Raw genomic sequence first — 26,032 nt, 5'->3', positions numbered from 1 at the left:
ATATTTGCTATGTCATCAGGAAGAGTTGGTATGGCTCCATTAATTTCACAACAAGATATCCTTATCCCAGGGAAATGTGGATTGTTCCAGTATTTATTGAATATTGAGCAGTGTTTTGTTTGCCCATGATCATGATTTTGGTCCTGGTCATATACAATGTTAACATAAAATATCCAGAGCTGGTCTTGTAGTTCCTTAACAAACTTTTTGTATGGAATCAGTGGGGCATAATCAGTGTACTTTGGAGGGTGACCCATAAAATCATTAAGCTTGAACAACAGATCTAAATCAAAGTCAACTGTTCTGGTGTCTTCTGTGATATAGTTAAAATTTGTAACATTTTGATTGGAAGGAAAACCAGATAAAAATGTACGATTGAGAAAAGGGATTGGGACCTCTGCTTTCCATAGACGAGCAAATCTAAGCAATGACAGTAAATTACTGACACCCATTGTCATTTGCTCCCAGTAAGAGAAAGCTAGTACAAATCTTCTAGGGAGTGGAGGAGGTCGTATGGACGCTACTTTATACTTGAACTGCGATGTGACATGGCAGCCAGAGCTTGATGGGGGATTCCATTCAGGTTTGTGACTGCTGAAGTATAAGAAAACGAAAACAACAGTAAGAAGTAGTGCTAAAATAAATATCCACTTTCTTACTGTCCGCATTATTGGACTATATAGTCTTCTACTTCAAGTTGGCAGCATAGATATGTAGTACTAAGCCTTGTTGGCAGCATAGATCTATATTGGCAGTGGGTCTACTAGGCATGGATATCAGAGTAAATCAAAATATCTAATCTATGGCTCCTGCATACAGTATACCAGATTATTTACTGCTTACAGTTATTTGGGTGTACGTGGCTGTTCACAGAAATGACTTTTTAGCTCATTTGGTAAAAAATGAGGCCATGGAATAAAGAGTTAGAAGTTTCTAAAACGGACCGTTTCTAAAAAAATTATTATCATGTCTATAGTATGTATTTCTGAGGCAAAATATTTAAATTAAAACTGCATGAATGTACGGCATGCAGTAGACATCTTGTTTTGTGGTTTATATGCCTCTATCTGGTATTGAGAATAGATCTACAAACTGATTCCAGGTAAGCCAATTCTCAAAAAGTTTTGAGCTAGAGTTAATTTAATGGGTAGGTATTTGCATGTTTGATGTCTAGGATGTGTCATGCATCTCATATGAAACAACACTAGGATCTAATTTCCTTGAAAGTGGACAATAGCATCAGTTGTTGTTATTGTAGTAATAATATTATTATTACTACTAGTACAAATGATGCCTCCTTTGTAGTTAATTTCCACTTCCAAGGAAAGTAGTGTTCTATGCATGAGTCATTCAAGACATCAGACTACAATCAGTGCGATAAAAATTATTATAAGCTTTTGGTACACGTGATACCACGTGGATCAAGTGAGGGCGAGGCCAACAGGACAACAAAATGTCCAGCTCGACGAGGTTACCTTTGCGTAATGCTAGTGGGCTTCTTGTTCTCACGTTAGATCCAAAGTGGATAGCTGAAATCCCCGACCATCCTGTCTCTCTTGGTGATCTTTACGTTGTCTCTTATCCGAAATCTGGCACAACATGGACACAACAGATTGTTTCACTCATTCAAAGGGGAGGAGAAAAAGATACTCATATTACTGCTGATATACCATGGCTGGAACTTAAAGGGAAAGACTTTGTGCTTGTAAGTTTACTTTCAACTGCCTGTCAATGTATGCTATATAAACTCCAGGCTGGACTACATGTATATTAATGTGTATGTGCCAGTACCAAACTTCCTACCATGCATACAAAAGGCTCCAATAAATTGGTGGTCATTTGTGGAGGTATATGTAGGCTATAAAGCCAATAAGGAAATTGAGTACCGTATAGTGGAAAATTTCTGTGGCCCAAAAATTTCACAGATTTGTCCAAAAAAATCAATTTTGTGGCTTTAATTTTTGTAGTTTTATACTTTTGTCCATATTGAACCATATTAAATCAACTTTAACTTTTGCAGATTTAATTTTTGTGAATTTTGAAAAAACATGAAATTCACGAAAATTTTTGGCCACGAAAATTTTATACTATACTGTATCCTAGTTTTCTCAAAAAGCAAGGCTTGAGCAAGGATTGTCTTTCCATGTTAAACGATAAATTTTCCTAGTATCTTTCTTTAGGCTTGGGGAAAAAACTGGATATTGACTGCATTCCAATACTTTTTTGCCTTAGGTCAGTTAGGTGGGTGTGACAGCTCCTCACAAATGCCAAACCTTCCTCTTGATCTAGTAGTGCAATGTCATTTCACACTTAAGTATACATCATATCTGCGTTAACTAGATTAATGATATTCATTGGGATACAAAAGAATTTCTTGGCTACCATATACCTCCATCATCGCGGCCAGAATAATTTTTTCATTTATGGTATGCAAATGAATATCATTAAAAAGTCTATAAATTTAATGCATCACATTCACATGGATTTGGTGTGTATATAGCCTCTTCTGTTCAGATATTTAATTCCTTTTCTTGATTCTTTGTGATGGACCTTTCCATTGGATTTGGTCTCACTTGCAAAATGACTACTTGTACTGTTTATATTACCAATCCACTTTTAGTATTTAAAAATATCATTTATTTTATACTACCATAGGCTCTGTCATCTCCTCGTACCCTAAAGAGTCATTTACCATATCACATGATGCCTGGAAGAGATCCTGCTAATTCCATAGCCAAGTATATCTACATTGCTCGTAATCCTAAAGATGTGGCCGTGTCCTATTACTATCATGCAAAACGCTTTACTCATTTTGATTTTACTGGTGACTGGAATTGCTTCTTTGAGTTCTTTATGAAAGGAGAAGTTCCATTTGGGCTATGGTTTGATCATGTTCTTGAATGGTGGAAATATAAAGGTATAATCATACATTTTAATCAGATAATTATAGGTATCATTTTTAGATGCTGAGAATATTTTGTTCTTAATGTATGAAGATTTAAAGAAAGACCTGTCTGGATCAGTGAAAGCTATAGCACAATTCATGGGATATAGTCTTGATGATGCAATGATTGAGAAGATTACTAGACAGTGTACATTCGATAGCATGAAAGATAACCCACTAGCTACTTATGACAGTCTACCTGAGGCGCCAGAGGTTACCGTGAGTAATTCTACACCTTTTATACGTAAAGGAGTGATTGGCGATTGGAAGAATCACTTCAGTGATGAGCAGTCTGCAAGGTTTGATGCTGAATACACTAAAAGGTTGTCAGGAAGTGGCTTAGTTTTTGAATTTGAATAAGACCTTTTTATTTCTAATTGAATTAACATTTAATTTTATATTTTGATGCTGCTATTGCACCATGATTTTTACATAAATATGTGTATTTTTTTATATGTCATATCATGACAGTGATGACACACCTCTTTTTCTCCACGCCCTTCTTCAAACTCAGGAAACCTTGTTACCTTGAGTCTGTGTTATAATGCCTCTTCGTGTCAGTAGGTGTTTCTTTATAGTATCTCTTTTGTCTGGGAGTGAAGGTTAGCTGGGGTTCGTATGCTAACCTGTTGACGGTTTTGTTAGGTTTGACTGTCAGTCTTGTCAGAGAGGTGTCTCGTGGCTATGACTCCAGAAAGGAAGGCTTAACCAAAGAAAGTGATTATGTTGCTGTTATAAATCACTCAAAGAAGGTATATAATCCATGTGGCATTGATGATATGTTATGACCTGCGGGTGTTCTGTATTTCTGTGATACCATATAGCCGGAAAGTTGTGTGCTAAGTTTGTGGCCAAAAACTTTCGTGGTTTTTGTGGTTTTGAATGACACCACGAAATTAAAAATCATAACATATTTTGCAGGTTAATGAGTGGTGTGAATGCTTCACTGATGATCCACAAATGGACTGAGAGCTACCAAATCACAAAAGTTTTTTTCTACGAAACTTTCTGGCTATATATATGATATTGCCATTTTCAAAATATTAATATTTTTAAAGTTAAAATCTCTGTCATTAGTCTAAAGCAAGATTACTTAATACCAAAACATTCCCAATTAATGGTATTAAGTTATTATTGTGCTATTTTGGTTTGAGCGGGAAATGAATATTCTATCAGATAGTCAAATCTTTTGTTTTAGTTTCCTGCTAATCGATGGTTGCTGTGTGGAGATCAGTCATCTACTCCTGTTACACCTGTTACATCATCAAAGTCACATGTTAGTCACATGACATGGGATTCTTTGCAAGATACTATCGTCGAATCACTTAATGAACACAAAATAGAAATGGATGAAACAGCTCTAGCTGGTGAGATCCATGACTTATTGGATAATGTTCCGTGGGAATTAGAAGGTATTTACATCTTTATAATAATATTAATTTTTTACAATTGTGGCTATATTACAGTCATTACATATAGACTTAGTAGTATATGTTTATAAAAATAGCTGCGAGTTAATATAGAAGGTTAAATCACTGTGAAATGAATCACAATAACATACATGTACAGTTATATTAACAATTTTCTTGTATTTTTAGACTATATTTTATTTGATGTAATAGTTATTGTTCCTGAATTATTGAGGTAAGGTTTGTGCATAGTACATCTCTCATGGAGTAGTCATTCCTGCTATATGTACTGTACATTTTTTCATTCTAGTCCAACTGTCTCTTTGTTTGGTGCATTGTGGAGACTGAAGAAGTGGCATAACAGTTCACTTTATTTTCTTACTAATGATAGTAACAGGTATTTGGTGTAATGTCATAATTTATGTCCTTTTACGTTTTTTGAATAATTTGGCATTTTGTGATTTAAATAAAATTAATTGTTCACTCAATAATGCAAAATCACCAAGAATAAGTACAGTAAGTGTACACCAAAGTTGACCTTGAGCTATAAAAATGATACCTTGTACATGTACATGTGCATTTTAAAACAGCTGCCAGCTTCTGATAATAAGACCACTAGTTTGATAGTGAACAATCTTCCTGACCTCCAATAAAGCATTCTGATACACGTAGGTCAATTCAAACTGTTGCATGGTAGAATCATCACTTTCCTTATTTCTGTTTCAGTATTGTAACACATATACTTCTTAATGTGCACGTCCATGTATCATTAATGACAAATAAGTACAATGTGCATGTACATGTATGTATTTTCCTGTTATGTAGCTATAGCTCAATATGGATTGAATGGTCAGAGTGTTTGCAAGCTGAGGTAGGATCATTATCAACTCTAACACAAAATACGTTAACAGTGCCAATCATTTGGAGAGGCTCATTATATATTCAAAAAAGAAGGAGAGACTCCCCTAATCTTCCTCATGCACATGTAATGGAATTATCTGATTTTAAACTGCTTTTAAGACAATCCGTCGCTTCAGTTGGTGGAAATGATGATTTATGTATAAGTGCCTCGGCTCATCCTTCACATTTAGAACTAGTTCAATTGATTGATATTAATCAAGTCCCCCTGCTGTTTCTATCTGGTGTTCAGCTCCAATTGTATCCTATCCCTTATTATAGTAATGATGTACTCATGTACAATACAATTCTACATGTATAATGTTGACTCAACACACAGTTTCAGTAGGTGTATTTACTATGGCTCTTATAACAGGAATGATAAGTGTACATGTACTATTACAATTATGTATGTACATGTATACATGTGTAAACATTGTGGAGTGGCTATTTTTAAAATCTTGTTAAATTTATTGTCATCACATATCTAGCATTTTGTTGTGCTTGCTCATGATATTATCCTTGACTGTTGTGATTCAGATACATTGGATCGTCTAGTTTCCCAGTGTTTCATCAGTTATTCCAGTTAAGTAATAGTCAGCCCAATGCTAGGAGCACTACTGGTGTCTTACTGAGGTTATGCTATAAAGAACCAACTAAAGTGATAGGACAGTCTCAAAAGAAGACGAGTGAATGGAAGAACTTTGTATTAGAGCAGGAAAAATTAGCTGGTAAGGTCACTTATAGAAAGCTTCTTTGGCCTACATGTATATATTTATTTGGTTAAGGTTAATTCTTAACTATTTGTACATGTAGTTTAATTTACAGCACTACTAGCTTTAACTATTATTAACTAAGATGAATTAGCTTTTAGTGAGCTATAACTTAGAATTAATGGCATGCAGAAATGTTGTCTTTTGCATCAGGATTTCCCACAGAATTTTGGCATAGTGCTCAGTTGGATTTTAAATTTGCTTAATAATTTCATAAAATATTCCTTACTGGTATTTGTCAATTAAATGTAATCAAACATGGCAGGAAAGAATTCTTTTCATGTTTTCTGATATATAAACATGTTCTAATGTTGCATAGAAAGTTTGAGCTAGTGTAGTTCTGATCAAAAGTTTTATTTTTTAAGTTTAAAAATCCCATGGTCTCGGGCCAAATTTTTCCAAAGAAAGAATTCTATATTTTTATTATTTTATCTGATACATACATGTATATATACATGTTCTTACGTTGTGTAGAAAGTTTGAGCTGTTTTTGATCATAATTAGATTTTTTATAACTTTTTGAAGTTGCTTCAAAATTGGGTAAAAGTCCCTGTAGTGTAAGTACACGGTCTCGGACCAAATTTCACCAAAATTGAAAAAGAGACAATTCTTTATTTTTATAATTTTATCTGATGCATACATACATGTCCTTATGTTGTGTAGAAAGTTCGAGCTGATTTCAATCAAAATTGGATTTTAATGAATTTTAAAGTTGCTCAAAATTGGAGTAAAAATCCCTGTACTATAGTACACGGTCTCGGGCCAAATTTCGCCAAAATTGAAAAAGAGACAATTCTTTATTTTTATAATTTTATCAGATGCATATACATGCTCTTATGTTGTGTACAAAGTTCGAGCTGATTTCAATCGAAATTGGATTTTTAATGAATTTTTGAAGTTGCTCCAAAATGGAGTAAAAATCCCTGTACTATAGTACATGGTCTTGGGCCAAATTTTGCCAAAATTGAAATAGAGAGAATTCTTCATTTTTATAATTTTATCTGATGCATACACATGTTTTTATGTTGTGTAGAAATATTAAGTGGTTTTTGTTCAAAATTAAATTTTTTATGAATTTTTTAAGCTGCTCCAAAATGGGGTAAAAATCCCTATACTATAGTACACGGTCTCAGGCCAAATTTTGCCAAAATTGAAAAGGAGAGAATTCTTCATTTTTATAATTTTATCTGATGCATACACATGTCCTTATGTTGTATAGAAAGTTCGAGCTGATTTCAACCAAAATTGGATTTTTAATGAATTTTTGAAGTTGCTCCAAAATGGAGTAAAAATCCCTGTACTATAGTACACGGTCTCGGGCCAAATTTGGCCAAAATATGAATAGAAAAAATCTTCCATTTTTATAGTGTTATTTGATAGAAACTTAGAGCTGATTCCAAACATATTTTTTTAATTTGCTCCATGATGCTATGAAGCTTGTCCTCATATGAAGCATACTTTAGGTCAATTAACATGCCGTATAGCGGGTAATTTTGGAGGGGATTAAATTTGGCGAATTTGGCATTTTGCTGGCCATTCGCCAAGATAAAAATCTGCCATTTTGAGCCATTATATGCATGCTCAATGGCACATGGCCAAAAATTTGCCAAATTAAAAATCCGCCAATCACCAAAATTTAGCAATTTATCAAATTCTAGCCCCTCCAAAATTACCCGCTATACGGTACTTTGTGGGAAACCCAGCTATGCATAGCTTGTATGTACATGTATGTTATATACACTCACATGTACATGTATACATGTATCTATAGATTCAAGTCCATTAGTATCTGGAATATCAGTTGGTCCACTATTATTGGTACCTCCTCAGCACTCCTCCTCTTATACTGATGATACACATTATGATGCTTGGCTACTGAATCAACCTCAATCACTTGCTTGTACTTCTTTTAGCGATTTGTTGCAAGATCTTCAAACATATTCATGTAGTTCAAATGGTTAGTCGAGTTTGTAAAAGTGATTATAAATATATATGTATGAGCTTTAAAAGTGTTTTAAAGGTACTACATGTATTTTAGTATCTATAATAGAGTGTTTGTAGTACTTACATATGACTAATTTCTTTTGTATTTTAAAGCTCTCAGACCTTTTTCAATCCCACTTTACATGTGCATTCACACACAACAACACAAAATTTGCTTTGTGTTATAAAAAACAAAAGTTTTGAGTACTTGAAAATTTGCTTTGCCTCAATTATAATTACAGGTCTTACATGTACCATAGGGCACCTTTTTAGGGCTGTAAATTTCACTGATTTTGCGATTTTTAAAGATTCACGAAAATTACTTTGGTGAAAATCAAATTAATATGGTACAAGATGGCAGACAGCAAAAATTTGCGAAAATTAAATCCACAAAATAAAAATCTGAAAAATCTATAGCCCTTGAAAAAAAAGCGCCCTAAGGTAGATAGTGCATTGTTAATTATTACATGGCTGTTTTTATCAAGATTTGAAAGGACGATGCATGTACATGTATGTAGATCTATAATCTACTCTTGATACAGAATTTCGTGGGCTGTAATTTATGTCATGAATTTTGTGGGTGATTTTTGTGTGTGTTATTCATTACATTTACATTTTTTAAAATCATTTTATTTTTTGTAGATTGCAATGACTTCGTATTAAAAGATCTGCCCCTTTTAAATTCTTCGCAGAATTTGTAAGTAGTCTTATTATTATTGATCGTCAATAATTATTATACCACTTGTATCTTTAAGATTGCATTCTTCTTCCTTTGCTGATGATCATTTTGATGTCAATTGCAATACTGGTAAGCATTAATACTATGAGTACAATAGTGTAGTGTTATTATAATGTTACCTTTTAGAGTCTGATCTTTCGTGTACATATTCATGCCCTGAACTAGCTGCTATCACTCTACTGGAGGATCAGCTAAAGTAAGCAATATTATACTGTATAGCTGGAAATATTTGCTGGAATTTAATTTTGCTGTTTGCTGTTTATCATAAAATGCACAATTTAATTAGGCAAATTACATTATAGGTATTGGGTGTATCAAAAGTTCATGCCTACACCTGCAAAATTAAATTCCGCATGCATTAAAATTTGCTATATTGGTACAAAATTGCTCCCACAAACTTTTCCAGTTCTATGGCAATTTTACTGATGCATGTATTGATGACCTTGTGCTTTGCAGAAAATTAATACTCTTTCTGAATTTATTTTTTAGTTATGAGCAAATGTAGCAAACTTTTGAGAAAAATTATGCCGTTTTTGTTAAAATAATTGCTTCGAACATTTTTTGATACATTATTTTTTTAAATAGTGGAATTTTTTAAAAAGCATGGAAACCACCATAGTTAAAAAATGAACTATAGCCCATCCAAATATTACCTTCATTCATTTATTAGTAATTTTGTGAATAGGAAAAAGATCAAGCGTACCAATACTTGTGATCTAACATTAGGAGGTGTGGTGGCCCCTCCTCCTCCAAGTGGTTCATTCTCTGCTCCTCTTGTTAGTGATATTATTGACTGTTTTGATCATAATGGAGAACCTCTTGCAACATCTGACCTTGTACCAGTCGCTATGGTAAAGCATACATACAGTATAGCTGGAAATATTTGTTGGAAGTTAATTTTACAATTTCCTGTTCGTTATATAAACTAATTCCACCAAGCGTTAGCACATGTAGTTAATGGTTGTACCATCGGCTCACATCTACACTAGCAAAATTAAATCCTGAATTTGTTCCATTAGCACAAAATGGCAAAATTATAAATCCCACGAATATTTTCAGCTCTATTGGTTTTTCATTCATTTGTGCAATTGGACATGCAGTGTAACTTATTTTATACTTATATAAAATAATATTGGTCATTCTCTATTTTGTATAGGAGGATAACAATGGATTATCTATCCATATGATCGACCCTGGTAAATTATACTGTACTTGTATACGGTAATGTACTTGTAATTATTGTTTTCATTATTTTTAATAGAAACAGCATCATCTGTCAGTTATAAGAAAATATTAAGCAGTACACCAACTAGAGCACGTAAATATCATGGTGTAAAGTAAGATATGCATCTTATCATTATTGTTCTCAACGATAACTTGCTGGTATCTTTTTGCAATGTATTATGTACATGTACATGTTCTGTCAGTGTTAGTTTTTATATTTTTGTACAACTGATGAAAGCCTTTGGGCTGAAACGTTTTGTTTATTTTAGTAAAGATTGTGGTTGTGTATAATATGCTAAATAGTGAGGAATTCATGCATGATTCTGTTGATTGCCTGACCATCACAGAGCATTGCTTATAATTGATCAGTTATTTTACATATTGTTACCATTATACATGTAGTTATTGTCTTTCTGAAGAAGATAAACTAAAAGAGGCAAAGCTTTTGAAGGTGCAGGAGCGATACATTCCAAGGGAACGATCCTGTCATTGTTCAACTGCTGAAACTCCTTCTAAAGAATTAAAGAAGATACAGCAAAGAAGACTGTTGATGAGTAGTGCTAAAGATAATAATATAGAGGACGAGAAACTTGATGTCAAAACTTGTGAAAAAGAATTAGAACCTGCTATAAATGAAGAATCATCAACAACTGAAGTGTTGAAGAATGACACCACTGCTGATGGTATGTGATGTATTTTATTTTATATTAGTACAAGAAAATTTTAGGACTTTCATTTCATAGAACAGCATTCTCCCTATGATGTTCGTGGCTAGTGCTAGCTTCTTATCATTTTAAGGGCTTTTATTTACATGTAGTTTCCTTTGTACACTTTGTTGAATAACCCTGGTCCGCCATGGCATCTTATTTGAATTTATTTACTTAATTGCTTTAATATTGATATAGCCTGTTGCACAACTTCTTTTTTAATTAACAAATCCTCCTACTGTACATGTAAGTCATTTTTAATAGATAATTGCAATTATTTTTACATTTATGCATTTCTTTTGTTCTCAGACAATGAGCTGATAGTACCTGTACCCCAAAGTAGTGAAGAAGTAACTGATGCAACTATTGCCGAGTCAAATGAAGACTGTAAGTCAAAAGAAAAAAAGAAAAGAAAAAAAGTAAGCCTCAATACCGTATAGTGGGAAATTTTGGAGGGAATTAAATTTGGCGAATTTAGCGTTTTGATAGCTATTCACCAAAATAAAATCCGCCATTTTGAGCCATTATATGCATGCTCAATGGCACATGGCCATCATCAAAATTTAGCAATTTGCCAAATTTTAGTTCCTCCAAAATTTCCCGCTATATGATACTCTAAACTGGCAGTAACTAAGGCAGTACTAAGAACATTACTTGGTTTATGGACTTGAGCAGCCCCAAATTAAAAAAATGAATGAACTAAATTTTTAATTATGCATATGCAGTACCATGGTGGAATTCATTTATATGAGATAGCATGTAGTGCACTGAACCACTAATATATGATAAATAAATGATAAATGATGTTCTAAAAAATATTTTTCAAGTTATGAGCATCATAAGAAATGAACTAATTTTAAAAAAATAGCAAGGTTATGACCCATATGATTTTTCCAAAAATTGGCTCCGATATTATACCCAATTTTTATTACATTTTCTGATGCATATTGACATTTTTATGCTATGTAAAAAGTTTGAGCTGTTTTTGGCTGATAATTTTTCAAGTTATGAGCATTTTTGAATCAAGAAAGTTTTGTCAAAAGCAAAGGCTGTGTATACAATACAGGAAATTTTGGTCAAAATAATTATTGAGCAAATTTAAAATGATTGGAATCTGCTCAACAAAATAATTATAAGTACATGCATGTACTTATGTGCATCAGAAATTGTAATAAGAATGGAAAAATTTTCTAGTGATTTTTGGTGGAATAACTGTACTATTATACCAGGTTTTTGACTTGAATGATAGTTTAAACTTTGTGTTAATCTTAATTTATTATAGTATATGGAAACGTGCATTGTGTCATCACTTAAAGCTTGCAACATGAATAGATCTCATTCTCGTTTCAAAGCTTGCTACCAGAAATGCTTCAAAATTAGTAAATTGTACATTAAGGTAATCTATTATAACTGTAACGAACTAAAGGTTGCTTAATTCTACTTTGAAGGATCTCAGTGCATCATCTGATGTAAGAAAACAAATCAAGAAAATTGTAGAAAATACAGTTCATCAGGTTAGTTGACATGGCTCTTTTTATTGTGTAGATTTAAGTATTAGTATGGTATGGTCACTATGGTAGTCATTTTTGTGTATCAATAAGCTTTGGTCATTGTACATGTAATTACACATAAAGTAAATGTAGCATTGAGATAATGATTTCTTCTTTAGGTTGTTCAATTTGAACTAGAGCAAGCTAACAGATCTTTATAACTAATAATATTATTATCAGTTTTAAAATATCAATATTAAATTTTTTATTACTTCATTAAAAATTGATAACATAGATCTAGTTTAAGTACTTAGAACAAATAGACTGATTTACAAACTCAATGAGAATCGAACAAGAGATTGAGTGGAGAGTGAAGGTGGAGAACCAATGACTGATGTCGACCATTGATTGAAAAGTGCAGACTGGCAAAGTTACTGTTGGGTATTTGCTTCAATGAATGTATGCATGCAGTTGTTAAATTAAGGTTTAAATTAATACTAGACTACTCATAGCAACAAAAAATAAAAAAGTTTGATTAATACTGCTCAAGATGGTATGTACTTCTGTTCTTAGTGATGACCAATTAGCTTGCATCATACAGATTACATATTTATAAGCTAGGATTGAATCTGCATCTGTACAATGGATTGATTGATAATATGCTAGGCTATGTCACGCAAATTATATTATTAATCCTTCAGTAAATCTAATTCCAAAAATACAAAAATTAAGAATCATGTTTATCGTATAATAACTCCTCTTACTTTAATAAACATGCAATTATTATAAATGTATTGTATATCAGGTGTGTTGGTGAAGAACTGGTGATGTGGACAAAAATCAGGCAACCCCCAAGCATTCTTTGCAGCTTCTTCAGTGTCATTGACTGGCATACGTGTATCATCAAAGGCATATTTGAAACTGATAAGTTTTAAGATGTGAAAATTATTTTGCTTCCAGTTAATTATTTCTATTGTAATATCAATGTCCATTGGCCACTTCAATTTTCGGTCAAATTCTCCTTTAAGCAAACGAGCATTAATGGTGACATCTTTTCCAGTACCATAGGGATTGACTTCTAGCCTCAGTTTATAGCCGTTGCGGTGAGTATAAAATGGCTTACTAATGTGCTTAGTCTTGTATGCAATGTGTTGATGGACACCAGGAACTGATGCCCCCAGCAAAGGTTTGTTGAACCAACCAGCACTCATCCAATCAGGAACCAATTTCTCCAAATGAGTGCTGTAAACTGCAGTATCATATATTCGAATGCGCATGTTATCCTCTATAAGATACTGTGTGTTAGATTCATACGCAGGAAACAGTTCGTTTATTGGAATAGCTTTTGATTGAATGCAAAATGGAGATAGTTCCACTCCTTCAGCCTCAACTCTTGCACGAGCACCATTATGACTGTCATCATTAAACTGTAGAACTACTCGATAATGATTACTGTCACTGTTCCAATTCAATATATCTATTACGACATCTGCTGTAATGGGCCACTGCAGCTCATCATCATAAGGACCTTTCATGAGAAAGCAATTAATATAAATAAGAATATTCTCTCCATTTGCACGAGTAACAGAATGCACATTAAAACGCAATCTATATCCTCGAGCAGATGTGTAAAAGGAAGGACTCAAGTATGGACTACCTAGTCGAACTTGATCCATAAAACGAGTTAACGTAATTTCAAAATAATTTGATAGCATGCGTTGCCAAAGTGGTGCCTTCAAAATTGAAGGAGTTGAATAAACGATAACTTCTTTTACTTTAAATCTTAGGCAATCATCATGTAGATACTGTGTATCTGCATTTCCATTGTACTTAAGAGAATAGTACGATATAAAAGATTCCGCTTCACAACCAGAAGGAGCACTATCTCCTGTAGTAACTTGAGACTTTGACTCAATTATAGAATCCTCATCAAAATGAATGGTGAATGTATGATGATGAGCATCTTCTTGCCAATTAACTAGCTGCACTACAATACTAGCTTCAAGAGGCCAGATAAGATTTTCATCATTTTCCCCTTTTTGAAGTCTAGCATAAAGTCCAATCTTTTGCTCACTGGATGAGAACTGAATTTCAATGCACATTTTGTATCCTTCAAAGTGGGTGTAAAAGTCAGGACTGTACAAGTATGTGCTTCGCTCCATCAGTTTTGAAACGTTAACGATTGTAAACTCGCAAAAAGGAGATTCGTCATCAGGTTTTTGCCATCTAGGACGCATTAAACTAAGCTCATTTGAATGAATAGTGACTTCTTTTACTCTAAAATAAAGAGTTTCATCATAGAAAAAATTTCCAGTGAGCAATGAGTAATGGATAAATTGAGCATGACCCACACCCTTATTTTTTTCACCTACTATAACTCTGTCACATGCATTGCCGTTGACTTTAGGAGATACCTGTATTAATTTTGTAAAATGGCTGGTCTCATCAATCCAGTTAACTAATTCCATTAAAACGTCACCACAAAATGGCCACATGAGATAGTCATCATTTGGGCCTTTCATTAAATGGACGTATACACTAAAATAGCCTTTGACATTTCCCTTGACACAAATCTGCATCTTGTAGCCGTTTGAAAAAAATGGTTCACTATAGTAAGGGTTTTGATGTAGATTCTTAATAGTGAACTTATCTAAGGTAAACTCGAGTGCTGATGTGTAGCCAAGTCCTTGCTCTCTCCAGAAAGGAGTGGAGTAAGCAACAGCAAAGGCAACTTTGAAAATCAAGCAATCATTGTGCAAATACTCTGTATTTGTACTTTGATTATAAGCTAGTCGAGACTGTGTAATAAATTTTTCATACCCATGCAATGAATTTGAAAAATCGAAGAGAGGCTTCATTGTTGCTTCCGTGGGAGCATTTCCATCAAACATAATCGTGCAAGATTTATGACTATGATCCCCTCTCCAATTTATTAAGTCAATTTTTATTTCTCCATTAAAGGGCCAAATCAAAAAACTATCTTGATCTGTTTTCATTAATGTTGCAAAAACAGAAACATGGGTGCCAGTGCCTGCACCAAATCCGTTAGGATAGACAACTACAGCTAGTTTATATCCATTTTCATGCGTGTAAAATGGAGGACCAAAAAATTGTGTGGATTCTATGTTCTTACTTCTTTCGAATGAGTTAAGAACAAAATGGTTAACACAATTACGCTTAGCCCAAGGTGGAAGTATAAGTGTGGGCGAGGGCTTTGGCAATATCTTTATTCTTTCCACTCTAAAGCTCAAGCACTCATAGCAAATGTATTGTGTATTTTTGGAAGGTTGATACTGCAACTCTTCATTTGATGCAAAATCTGTAATGCCCTTTCCCCATAATGCAATTTGATCTACATGCACTTGCTTACAATACTCGTCACCAGGCAAATATATAGACTTTGTGATGCTGGTATCGTTTTCTCTCCAATTGTGCAAGCTTATCTCAACTTTAGCCTGAAGAGGCCACTGCAATTGATCATCATAATCTCCTTTTAATACGCATACATGCACGGACAAATGGTGGCTTTTCATGTGCAAATTTGCATCAACTCTTACAATCAACCTGTAACCTTCCTCATGTGTGTAAAATGAAGGACTGTACCAAGGCTCACCACTGTTTAAGTGCTGCTGATAATTTGTCATTGTAAATGAAAATGGGGCAATGCTAATTTCTCCATTTGCAGCAATTGGTATGACTCCAATAGCTGGTAAAACAGCACGCAAAGGACAATCACTCTCTAAATGATTTTTAACAGCATCTCGCTGCATTTTAGGACTTGCGCAGCGATTAGGACAACTTATCATGGCTCTGCGATGCACGGAACTAGACTGGCAATTTCTTTCTGCATGCTCATCTAAATGACGCAGCTCACCAGTCCATACACATCCAGCATGTGAGTTATAGCAACGGACTTCCAAATTTTTGTACAGGCGAAAAAAGAATTTGTCAACAATGGCATCAACATCTTCTTCGCGACAATTTGGGCATTTATCTGCTGCATACTTAAGTCGAGTAGTACAATCAAAACAAATGTGACTCCCACAGCAAGTTGTTTGACAAACCTCCTGCAACTCCTTAAATGGCTCAAAGCAAACAGGGCAGTCACAATCAAACTGAGGTGGGTTAACAAACTGAATTTGATGCTCTTGTTGCGACATATCTAAAAAGAAAACAGAGCTATAAAATAGGAAAATTTAATAGTTTTATACACAAAATTTTAATGTATGCAATGTACAAAACAAGTAACACATACATGTAAATGTATTTAGTTTGCGTAGCAAAAATGAATTTTTGAATTTGCTCAAAAACTGGACCAAAGACCCTGTACTATTAGAGTACAAAGTATTTCAACAAAAATGGCAGTAAATTTTTTAATACACATAATGTACTTATGTTGTGTAGAAAGTTTGAACTAATTTCGATCAAAATTAGATTTTTACAACTGAATTTTTGAAGTTGCTTCAAAATTGGTCAAAGTCCCTATAAGGTCTTGGGGCAAATTTTGCCAAAATTGAAAAGGAGAGAAATAGTTTTCTCTTATTACTTTAGCACAACGTCGCTTAGGATTCAAACTTATTACTTTGTTTAAAATTAAAGAAAACATGTTTTTCTGACTGTCTCATCCTCTAATTCCATCTGCTCCTTCTCTTTACTCTCTCTGCTTAAATTATCAAGGCAATCTTAAAAAATCATCTGCAAATCCTCGTCCTTTCTTCACTCTTTTTTCCCATCAAGCATCAATGGAACTCTCTCCCGTCCTCTATGTCTCTATTTCTAAATTAAAATTATTTATTTCATCTAACCTATATTGATCTATTATTTGTTAATTGTTATTAGCTTTTGCAATGATCATTCAAAAAATCTCATCTTCATAAATTTTTCGGATACATGTACATATACACTTATGTTGTGCAGAAATTTTGACCTGATTCTAATCAAAATTGAATTTTTAACAAATTTTTGAAGTGGCTAAAAAATTAGGTTATTATATTATACACGTAGTTCGTCCAACAGTGTTGTTTTTTATATTTGTCTTTAACTGTCTCACACTTTATACATGTTTGTTGTTGCTATTTTAATTACATCAGATAGCTCAGCAGTTTATAACATAAATTTAAGTGAAATTTTTAAGTCAGGATTTCTTATCTCTGGCACTCATGATGGCATCTAGCCACCTACATGCATCACACTGATGGTACACATGCACTGTCACATAAATAATCATTAGTTATACCTTAAGGAGACAATTGTTTGCGGGTATTTAATTTAGTAAACTTTAGCGATTTAAAAAAAAATCGTTAACTTAAGTCCGCGCTAATTTTAATTCTTCATTGAGAGTGGGTGTGGTCACAATCAATAAAATGGTGGCCGTCAGCAAGTCTGAGCTTACTTGCAGCAAACGGTCAGCAAGATAATACTAATAAAACTGCTGTCCAAAGACTTCTCTAGTAGTTAGCCTAGGTTAAAAAAGCAGATGACAATCTTCTCCGTTCAGTGACTACTTCTAACTGTAAGCAAGATAACTTTACATGTTAATGGCTGCAGAGTCAGTGATGAAGCAATTTAAGCAAGATTAATGCAACAAGATCTACTGTATTAGTGTATTTAGACTTGTGTAATTGCTTTGCTTGCTCATACATGTAGATCACAGCACATAATCTATAGCTTGCTTAGGCTCGCCCCTTTAGTAATTCTTCTAGAAGTTATTAATACCAAATGATCAAAAACGCTAAATTAAGTACCAGCCAAATGTCAGTTTCATGAAAATCGCTAAAATAAGTACACGCTAATAATTGTCTCCTTAAGGTAGATCATGCATGAATCATTGTGCCCATATCTTCCATCCAATTATTTTTAATCTCAAGCTTAATGAGAGGTTAATGTTTGTTGATTTGTTTTTACTAAATTTTATTGCTAAAAAAGTAGCACCTATATCAGTATGATTAAGACTGACCTCATAAAAAGTACAAGAGCATCAAATAAATAAGAAGCAGTCTTGATTCTTGAAGACGAAAGACTTGTCTTGCTACAAAGAGGCGGAACGACCTCGAGGCGGAACGAGTGGACAGCACTAGCGGTTTTTGGTCATTTGGTGGGTGGGGCTCACTTTGGGCTGAGCCCCACCCACCAGCGTCGCTGCATATCGCATGCGCATGCATGCATGCATGCTCCATTATCTATGATGCAACATTCCTAAATTGTAATGCACTAAATAGCATTTTAATATACAGCTTTACAAGAAAGGAAAAACTATTTCATGCTTATATTCAATTTTTGTGTTAATTGGAAAGAAATTGCATTGTGGTAATTTGCTCTTCTTTGTTAACTTTCATGGGCTTCGTCTTGAAATTTTAAAGCACAAACTAGTATGATAATAATAAATATTAAGAATTAAAAAATTAACTTACTACTTATAGAACTGCCAGAATTCTTTGGCTCATTGTGTTTGTTATTATCTAAAGGAATTTTACTAGCTCATACAAATTGAAAAATCAATACATTTTAGTTTACCTGTTGTTTTAAATTCATCATCAGATTCACAACTGGACTTGTCTAAATCATTCAGTGGTTGGAGTATTGATGCAGGAAGCCACCCTTCTTGTTCATCAGTACTCACATACCAATCATCTGTAATGCAACAGCTTTTAGAATTACCAGTATTCACACTACATTTACTTTCATCAGAATTGTCAATAACACAAACCACTTCTCCTTCATAGACTGTTAGTTCATTAACAGATTGCTTAATGTAGTCAGCAATTACTTCATAGCATTCATCAGTGGTCATTTTATTTTCACCGTCACTAGCTATAGAAGTAGCAGGGTCTTCTCTAACATAAAGACAAGGGACACATCATACTGAATTTTGTACCTTCCTGGTGGCCATCACAGGAGATTAGAAATGATGGTGGTATGACACCCTCCTGAGAAGGATCCATAATTCTCTTTACCCTCCAATGTCGTTTGTCAACTTTATTGATGACCGTTACTATATCTCCTGACATAAAAGATTGTCTTTGATTGTGCAGTTGACTTTCATAAGAATGCAAAACTTTATATAGCCCATGATCTACTGAGTCTGATACAATTATTATATTGAATTATATAAAACATTTATTTGATACACTCACCAAATTCATCTTGATCTTCATCAGCTATGGAATCATCAAAAATAACTTTAAGATGGCTAGCAGGAGCCCATCCTACTCTGCCATGCTCATCTTGCACATACCACCAGCCGGACTCTTTCTTCTCAATCACAGTAACACTAGCTCCTCGCCTTAATGAAATCTGATACTGATCTGCTTGTCCAACAAACTTTGCCATACATTCATATAGCATAATCTCATGGGAGCTACCTAATAATTATTAATGATTTTCTACATGTTCAATTTTTTTGTTACCTCTCCTTTCATTGTATTGTCTAGAAATCAAATAGGCAACAAAATAAATGTATCATTAGTTTAAAGCTTATACTTACATAGTGCCTGGAACACAAGTACTTCTTCTTCTATTTATGCTCAGTTTAATCTATAGCAATTATTAGTCATTATCTATATATATAAGTATTATAATATCATTACTCTTTCCACATAAACTGATGCCTGTCTTTTATCAAAGGTTTTAAAAAGGGTTCCAGGAACAAATCCTTCCCTGCCATTATAATGAACAAACCACCAACCATTTTCACTTTCCCTTATAAGACGAACAATAGCTCCTGCATCAAAGCTCAGCTCATCATCATAGCATGCTTCATAGGAAGTTGTACTGATAAACCGTTTGCCAACTAAACAAAAAGTTATTTTACTGCTATCTACTATGCACATGCATCTATCATTTTAACCTTTTTCACTTTGGAAAAGATCATCACTGTCACCAGTCTCATCATCTTCATCTACTGGTATAAGATAAGAAGCAGGTGCCCATCCAAGTGTACCACTGCACTCTACTAACCACCACCCTATACAGATCAGATATAATAGATGCTTATCCTGTATACTGCTTATGTGTGTGTGTATGTAGGCTTCATCAAATAATAATATAAATATTTACAGGATTTGTATTTAGCATTTTGTGCTCATAAAGCAAATTTGAGTGTTGTTGTGAGCAATTGATGTATCCACTGATTTATGAAATTAAATTGTGTGTTTTTATCATGGCAAACAGCAGAAAGCAAGATTAAATTACAGCAAATACTTAAGAGTTTTCCACACAATTTTGACACAATACTCATGCAGCTTTTTGTCATTGATTGTCAAGTTTGTCAAAAATTGAGTCAAAGACCCAGGTATTTTGACAAATATTACAATGAAAATTTTCACTTTCGTACTTCCTTTCTAGGCTACACATACATATTCTAATATTGTATATCAAGTTTGAATTGATTCCAATCAAAATTGGACTTTTTACATATTTTTAAATTTGCTCCAAAATCTGGCTAATAACACTGTACTTTAAGGCAAATTTCATCAAAAATAGCTAGGATAAAATTGTCTATTTTTATAATTTTTTTGATGCATATACATCTTCTAATCTTGTATATTAAGTTTGAAATGACAAATTGAATTTTTTAATGAACTTATAAAGTTGCTTCAAATTGTTGTCATGAAGCATGCTGTTTAGCTCACATAGCTTACTTTGTGGGAAACACTGCATTACCTGATTTATCTTTTTGAACAATATGAACAACTGAGCCTGATTTTAAACTTAATCTTTGCCCATTATTTTGTGATGACTTAAAGTCCGTGATGCAATAGCATGCCTTCAAACAAATAGGATTACTGATTTCACCATCACTTGTGAAGCCTGTATAATAACCAATAGAAAACAAAATCTCATTCAAATTTGACTCACTGCATTGATTTAATTCCTTTTTATTCTTCTTCCTTTTTCCGATTAGCAATAAGAGATGCATATAATTGTTAACTGGCTAATAACTTACTTCTCAGCAGGTAGCATCATATCGCAAGAGTGAAGTGCAAAAAAAGAAATAAAATCCTTGCTTTTCACCAGGCGGCTTGGTAGTGCTGGTAATGCCTATGTTATATGAAAAGTATACTCATAATATAAAAAATACTTTAATATAAGTCTTAAGATGCCTTTCAAAGGTACTGTCATTTTTTTGTATACGCTGAACACCAAAAATGGTTTTCTTTATTGGGCAATCTGGAATAATTCTCTCATGCTCATTGAAATAACCAGCCTCAATTGGAAACTGTTTTAGAAGCGTCTTCTACAAAATATTATATAGATCTAATGCATTAATGGTAATAATTGCCTGAAACTTAGCAATAGCTTCTAGTGATCGATAAATTGTGTAATGGCTTTCATCAGATAAAGTGACAGCAATAGCATATTCTTGTCTCTGCACTTTAGATAAAATGAGAACAGATATTATGAAAAAACTTACTTTGTTTTTGCAGGATGCATCTTCTTCTCCTAATAGTTTAGCTTGAACTACATATCGATTGATCGACACTTTAGACATGATTTTACGAATTTAGAATCTATTATCTTGGCCCTTTTTATCATCAAGCCATGGAATAGGCGGTCACTTGAGGCATCATACGTAGTTATAAAATCTATGATGGATGCAGCGCAGCGCGCTAATGAGGTGTGCCGCCGAAACTGAGGTGCGCCCTATGGTGCGCCTTACAGCATAATAATTAATACTATCATAGATAATCCTTACAGTACTTATGCTCATTTATAATGGCATGATATCATGGTAGACATTATTATTTGTAGTATCATTATACTACCAACAGAAAAAAGAATAAATCAAATTTTCTGTGTTGAAAAAGTCTGAATCCTCCTTGTCCTAGATATCATTATCAAAATACTTTTGCCAGTAGAATGAGAATTCTGCAAAGTATACCTAATAATTTAAATCTTGTTATTACTGCCGGAGGGCTATTAGATTACCAGTTTTAAAAAATCAGCTCTAAATACACAAAAGTTAAAATAGATCTACAATGGTTCAGTAGTTACATTTTTATAGCATTAACAAGGCTCTATATGAGGCCCTGATTTAAAACCAATGATTTAGCCAAACTCTTAAATTTACTATCATTATGGTAAACATCAATGTTAAAAGAGCTTTTATTAACTATAGTTAGCATGATAAACATTAGTAAACAGCAGTAATCATTAAAATATATATTTATGTACAAGTATAGGTGTATGTTTGAACAGTGCAAAATGAAAGCAAAGATATGGCAAAAGTAAAAACAATGTATATTCAATAGTTTATAAACTCAAATTTCAGGTATTATAAAGAAGAATAGAGATGGGTAACATAACCACAAGCAAGCCAGCTAGCGTAGTTGAAGGATGGAAAACAAAACAATGCTAACAACTTCAAGTGAAGCAGATAATGAAATGAAGCTAAAACAAAATGTAGCCTATCAACCAGTAGTAAAGAGCAATGAAGATCCAATGTACTCATATCTTAATGACTATTCAGGTAGATCTAATATAGTCTATTATAGTGATTATTAAAAATTTTTAATTCATAGATTATCAACTACCAAAAGCTATTGTTAAAGCCACTAATAAGTTTCCTCAACAGCCAGTGCAGTACGCTGTAGGAAAGAAGTCATTTGTTGCTATAATATTTTTATTGCTGATAATAATATTCCTATTAGTGGCTTTACTTGTGCTTGATTTGGTATCAAAAGACATTTTTGTTACTACAAGCCCAAGCAATTCGAGCAAAAATGGTGGCTCCACCAATATTGCCAATACTTCAGGTCAGACTGCTATTAATAGCAACCTGTCCCTGATATGGAATAAAATAGACAACTTATTGGAACTTTGTGATACTACAAATATCTCAACACGATTGAATAATGTGGAGGAAAAAATAATTGACCACAATGCTAATAGTAACCTGTCAATGATAGAGGATACGATGAACCAAAATTTTCTCCTCCTTCAAAATTTAATAAATAATATCTCATTCACTTTTCAAAACAGAATTGACAACTTAACAGAACAGATAGAGCTAAACAATGTCAACACTAACAGTAATCTCTCACTGATACAGAATACATTGAATCACATAATTCATCAGATTATGATACATGCTAATAATACCAACAGTTCTGTAGATGAACTGCTTCAGTTCCTGAACACTAGTCTTATTAACGATATCAGTATACCAGCTGCTACTGCTCTTAATAGCATACTGTTAACAGTCAATGAAATACTAGACATACAAAATGGATCCTCTCAAGCTGTTTCATGCAAAGACATTAAAACAGCTCAGCCATGCAGCTCTTCTGGTTACTATCATGTTAATGATCGCAATATCTACTGCAATATGGGAGAGCTGTGCGGACAAGAAGGAGGATGGACAAGAATAGCTTATCTTAATGCAAATGGGAGCTGTCCATCTGGATTTGAAGCACTGGTCAATGGAGAAATAAGAGTTTGTAGGAGAGAGGGTAATTCTGCTGGTTGCAGGTCTAACATATTCCAAATGCATGGTATCAGTTATAGTCAAATATGTGGGAAAGTAGTGGGATATCAAAAGGGAACAACTGATGGAGTCAACACTCACATCAATGATATTAATAGTGCTTATATTGATGGAGTCAGTATTACACGTGGGTCACCACGTCAACATGTCTGGTCATATATAGCTGGGTTTAGTGCAAATTATCATTTATCTGCCTGTCCCTGTAATACTGGGGCAAGTAATACAGTTCAGAGTTTTGTCGGAAATCACAGTTACTGTGAATCAGGTACAACTGGAACACCAAATTGGCAATTTTTTAGCACTGCTGATCCATTGTGGGATGGAAATAACTGTCCTCAAAATGAAGCTCCTTGTTGCACAAATCCTAGTCTTCCATGGTTCTTCAGAGATTATGATAATGCTACCATTACTGATTACATTGAATTGAGAGTGTGTGCAAATGATGGATACGGTGGTGAAGATATCCCACTTCAATCATATGAGATTTATGTCAAGTAAACAAACAATAGTTATTTGCATGATTTTGTATTCTTATAGTGTTTGTTTTGGTAGTAAGTTTTGTAGTAGTTTTACAGTTAGAAGTTAGAATTATTATTTTTACATAAAAATCATCATTTACCATAAGCAAATTTGTAATGATATTTTGTGCAGAAGACATTGTTCAAGTAAATTGGAGCAAATTACAAATAATGTTTAGTGTTATAACAGTAGAAAAGCTAATTACAAATAGATCTATTATTCTAGACTAACAAAATAATTTATCATTAGAAATGATGCAACTCCTAAAAGCACATAGTCAACACTAAAATAACAATGGAAACAATAATAGAGTGTTATTGGTGTATTGTATGCATGAATTGATGCAGTTACTCATAGTACCGTGATGACCAATAATATATAAAAATAGATAGGCTTATATTCATATCTCCACATTATCAACATTATCAAGTTGATTTCGGCTAGTTTGCTAGTCATGTTATTTGCTTCCATATGTCCCACAGAGTTATGAAGAACATAGAAAAGTTTTCAAAACAATTATCCTTCAGGTTTAAAGTTACACTACAAATCCGACCAAAAACAACAAAAAACAAAAAGCAAGACAAACAAACACACAAAACTATATCTAAAGCAGGCATTATGGTTTCCTCGAGGAATGAAATAAACAAAAAACATGAAATGGAAAACATTGCCATTATTTATGAGTGATGGACAGACAAACACTGAGACAGTGAGACTATACCCATGCCAATCACAGGCATGACCAACCAATTGTCAACAACTTCAACAAAAGTATAATTTACAATCATCATATAAATTGATTCAGGTTGAAATGCATAGATCTACAACAAACTAATAGTTGTTATGGTTGTACCAATCCATGTGATCAATGTGAGTCTACACAAATCTAATTATTTTGCATAACTTATCGGTTCATTTAATCTAAAATCTCTGATAGCATTTTTTATAACAAACTAGCAGGTAATCACATATTGGCCTTACCACTAATTAACTGGCATTGAAGTCCCACACAATAAGTCTAAGAAGAAATTTACTCTAAAGGATACGTGTCTCCATGAATGTGTGGACATCAGTCACTATTGGGCATGACCTATCGTCAGTGCTGTTCATCTTGAATCAAATCAGTAAATCATCTAAAATTCTAACGATGAAATATCTTTCAATAAACATAAAGCTAATTTATGCTGACTAGATCTACATGCTTTTTGTTTTTGTAATATTAGGTCTATTGTTATCATTATGAACACATGATACATAATTATTATTCAAACATATGTAACAGTGCAAGCAAAGCAGAAATAATATAAACTCATATCTTTGTCTGTCTTAGTCCATAGCGAGCCTGCCGAAGAGTTTTATATCCAATCCTGGCTGCATGCAAAGCCAAATATACTTTCTGGTCAAAGCAATCAATATAATAGTTCCAGAAAAATCTAAATAAATCATTCCATGTCTTACACTCAAATAAGGTGTAATCTTTATCACCCCTTTTGAAAATTTAACATTTTGACACCTTGAAAGTCAAGTCATTATAAATGAGTATAGAAAAAATAATAAGGTACAATTACTAAAGCAGCAATAATTATAAATTATAATTGTCATAATTCATACATCAAAAGTACCGCATTAATCCTTTGTTGGATTGTATACTGATACGTAAGCACATGCAATTGTCTTGAACATATTGTGTAGCTCTCGTGTCAGTGAATAACACAGTGTGAGGTAAGAAATGCTGTATTCCCCAGGAACTATATGATGCTTCATTATTGCCCACTACTGGCATGCGTGATTCCGTGGGTCCTTCAGAAAATTTGAGAGTTTTGATGAAGTGTGAACTGTTTCTGTACCAGTTAAGTACCTCT

The 26,032-nt window shown here is 33.5% G+C and overlaps 5 protein-coding genes across 8 annotated transcripts; 3 read left to right on the top strand and 2 right to left on the bottom strand.

Annotated features, from left to right (window-relative positions):
• Window positions 1-1,439: 1,439 nt before the first annotated feature.
• On the top strand, window positions 1,440-3,409 carry LOC100637696 (sulfotransferase 1C4-like). The gene is made up of 3 exons (XM_020006374.1): window positions 1,440-1,705; window positions 2,656-2,917; window positions 2,964-3,409. Exons 1-3 carry the CDS (start codon window positions 1,454-1,456, stop codon window positions 3,302-3,304), a joined length of 855 nt encoding a protein of 284 aa, XP_019861933.1. The 5' UTR covers window positions 1,440-1,453; the 3' UTR covers window positions 3,305-3,409.
• A 25-nt stretch (window positions 3,410-3,434) lies between these two features.
• On the top strand, window positions 3,435-12,460 carry LOC105316532 (uncharacterized). The gene is made up of 19 exons (XM_020006313.1): window positions 3,435-3,546; window positions 3,590-3,696; window positions 4,143-4,356; window positions 4,543-4,588; window positions 4,664-4,750; window positions 5,179-5,511; window positions 5,791-5,981; window positions 7,795-7,980; window positions 8,649-8,703; window positions 8,762-8,814; window positions 8,872-8,941; window positions 9,431-9,596; window positions 9,902-9,941; window positions 10,007-10,082; window positions 10,372-10,652; window positions 10,986-11,095; window positions 11,959-12,072; window positions 12,125-12,190; window positions 12,346-12,460. The coding sequence occupies exons 1-19, from the start codon at window positions 3,489-3,491 to the stop codon at window positions 12,385-12,387; spliced, it is 2,295 nt and encodes a 764-aa protein (XP_019861872.1). The 5' UTR covers window positions 3,435-3,488; the 3' UTR covers window positions 12,388-12,460.
• A 387-nt stretch (window positions 12,461-12,847) lies between these two features.
• On the bottom strand, window positions 12,848-18,271 carry LOC109590300 (uncharacterized). The gene is made up of 2 exons (XM_020006242.1): window positions 18,123-18,271; window positions 12,848-16,328 (listed from the first exon to the last, which is right to left on the bottom strand). Exon 2 carries the CDS (start codon window positions 16,324-16,326, stop codon window positions 12,907-12,909), a length of 3,420 nt encoding a protein of 1,139 aa, XP_019861801.1. The 5' UTR covers window positions 16,327-16,328; window positions 18,123-18,271; the 3' UTR covers window positions 12,848-12,906.
• Window positions 18,272-18,346: 75 nt separating this feature from the next.
• Window positions 18,347-21,704, bottom strand: LOC100639805 (neutrophil cytosol factor 1-like). 4 transcript variants are annotated; one of them, XM_011408283.2, is made up of 16 exons: window positions 21,579-21,701; window positions 21,447-21,533; window positions 21,246-21,401; window positions 21,111-21,205; window positions 21,023-21,054; window positions 20,828-20,974; window positions 20,013-20,129; window positions 19,753-19,955; window positions 19,650-19,699; window positions 19,573-19,592; window positions 19,300-19,527; window positions 19,041-19,247; window positions 18,845-18,994; window positions 18,680-18,796; window positions 18,577-18,624; window positions 18,347-18,531 (listed from the first exon to the last, which is right to left on the bottom strand). In XM_011408283.2, exons 1-16 carry the CDS (start codon window positions 21,654-21,656, stop codon window positions 18,491-18,493), a joined length of 1,776 nt encoding a protein of 591 aa, XP_011406585.1. In that variant the 5' UTR covers window positions 21,657-21,701; the 3' UTR covers window positions 18,347-18,490. The 4 variants fall into 4 exon arrangements, with proteins under 4 accessions (XP_011406585.1, XP_019861437.1, XP_019861478.1 ...); XM_020005878.1 differs by having other exon boundaries at window positions 18,363-18,531; window positions 18,580-18,624; window positions 21,579-21,702; XM_020005919.1 differs by having other exon boundaries at window positions 18,363-18,531; window positions 21,447-21,538; window positions 21,579-21,668.
• Window positions 21,705-22,314: 610 nt separating this feature from the next.
• On the top strand, window positions 22,315-24,303 carry LOC109590048 (uncharacterized). Its single transcript, XM_020006019.1, has 2 exons — window positions 22,315-22,634; window positions 22,687-24,303. The coding sequence occupies exons 1-2, from the start codon at window positions 22,502-22,504 to the stop codon at window positions 24,147-24,149; spliced, it is 1,596 nt and encodes a 531-aa protein (XP_019861578.1). The 5' UTR covers window positions 22,315-22,501; the 3' UTR covers window positions 24,150-24,303.
• Window positions 24,304-26,032: the final 1,729 nt, after the last annotated feature.

Source organism: Amphimedon queenslandica, unplaced genomic scaffold (genome assembly GCF_000090795.2).
Source record: "Amphimedon queenslandica unplaced genomic scaffold, v1.1 AMPQUscaffold_13521, whole genome shotgun sequence".
Lineage (NCBI taxonomy): Eukaryota > Metazoa > Porifera > Demospongiae > Haplosclerida > Niphatidae > Amphimedon > Amphimedon queenslandica.
The sequence above is the reverse complement of the archived record's forward strand: the minus strand, read 5'-3'. Positions and strand labels throughout refer to the sequence as shown.

Coding starts and splice junctions, on each gene's coding strand:
- LOC105316532 (XM_020006313.1), top strand. CDS start 3,489: ATGCCTCTTCGTGTCAGTAGGTGTTTCTTTATAGTATCTCTTTTGTCT. Junction 5,982..7,794: donor AGAGCAGGAAAAATTAGCTG/GTAAGGTCACTT, acceptor ATGTATCTATAG/ATTCAAGTCCATTAGTATCT. Junction 10,653..10,985: donor GAATGACACCACTGCTGATG/GTATGTGATGTA, acceptor TTTTGTTCTCAG/ACAATGAGCTGATAGTACCT.
- LOC109590300 (XM_020006242.1), bottom strand. CDS start 16,326: ATGTCGCAACAAGAGCATCAAATTCAGTTTGTTAACCCACCTCAGTTT.
- LOC100639805 (XM_011408283.2), bottom strand. CDS start 21,656: ATGTCTAAAGTGTCGATCAATCGATATGTAGTTCAAGCTAAACTATTA. Junction 21,055..21,110: donor ATGATGCTACCTGCTGAGAA/GTAAGTTATTAG, acceptor AATCGGAAAAAG/GAAGAAGAATAAAAAGGAAT. Junction 19,593..19,649: donor ACTTGTGTTCCAGGCACTAT/GTAAGTATAAGC, acceptor TTTGATTTCTAG/ACAATACAATGAAAGGAGAG.
- LOC100637696 (XM_020006374.1), top strand. CDS start 1,454: ATGTCCAGCTCGACGAGGTTACCTTTGCGTAATGCTAGTGGGCTTCTT. Junction 1,706..2,655: donor AAGGGAAAGACTTTGTGCTT/GTAAGTTTACTT, acceptor ATACTACCATAG/GCTCTGTCATCTCCTCGTAC. Junction 2,918..2,963: donor TGAATGGTGGAAATATAAAG/GTATAATCATAC, acceptor TATCATTTTTAG/ATGCTGAGAATATTTTGTTC.
- LOC109590048 (XM_020006019.1), top strand. CDS start 22,502: ATGGAAAACAAAACAATGCTAACAACTTCAAGTGAAGCAGATAATGAA. Junction 22,635..22,686: donor ATATCTTAATGACTATTCAG/GTAGATCTAATA, acceptor TTTAATTCATAG/ATTATCAACTACCAAAAGCT.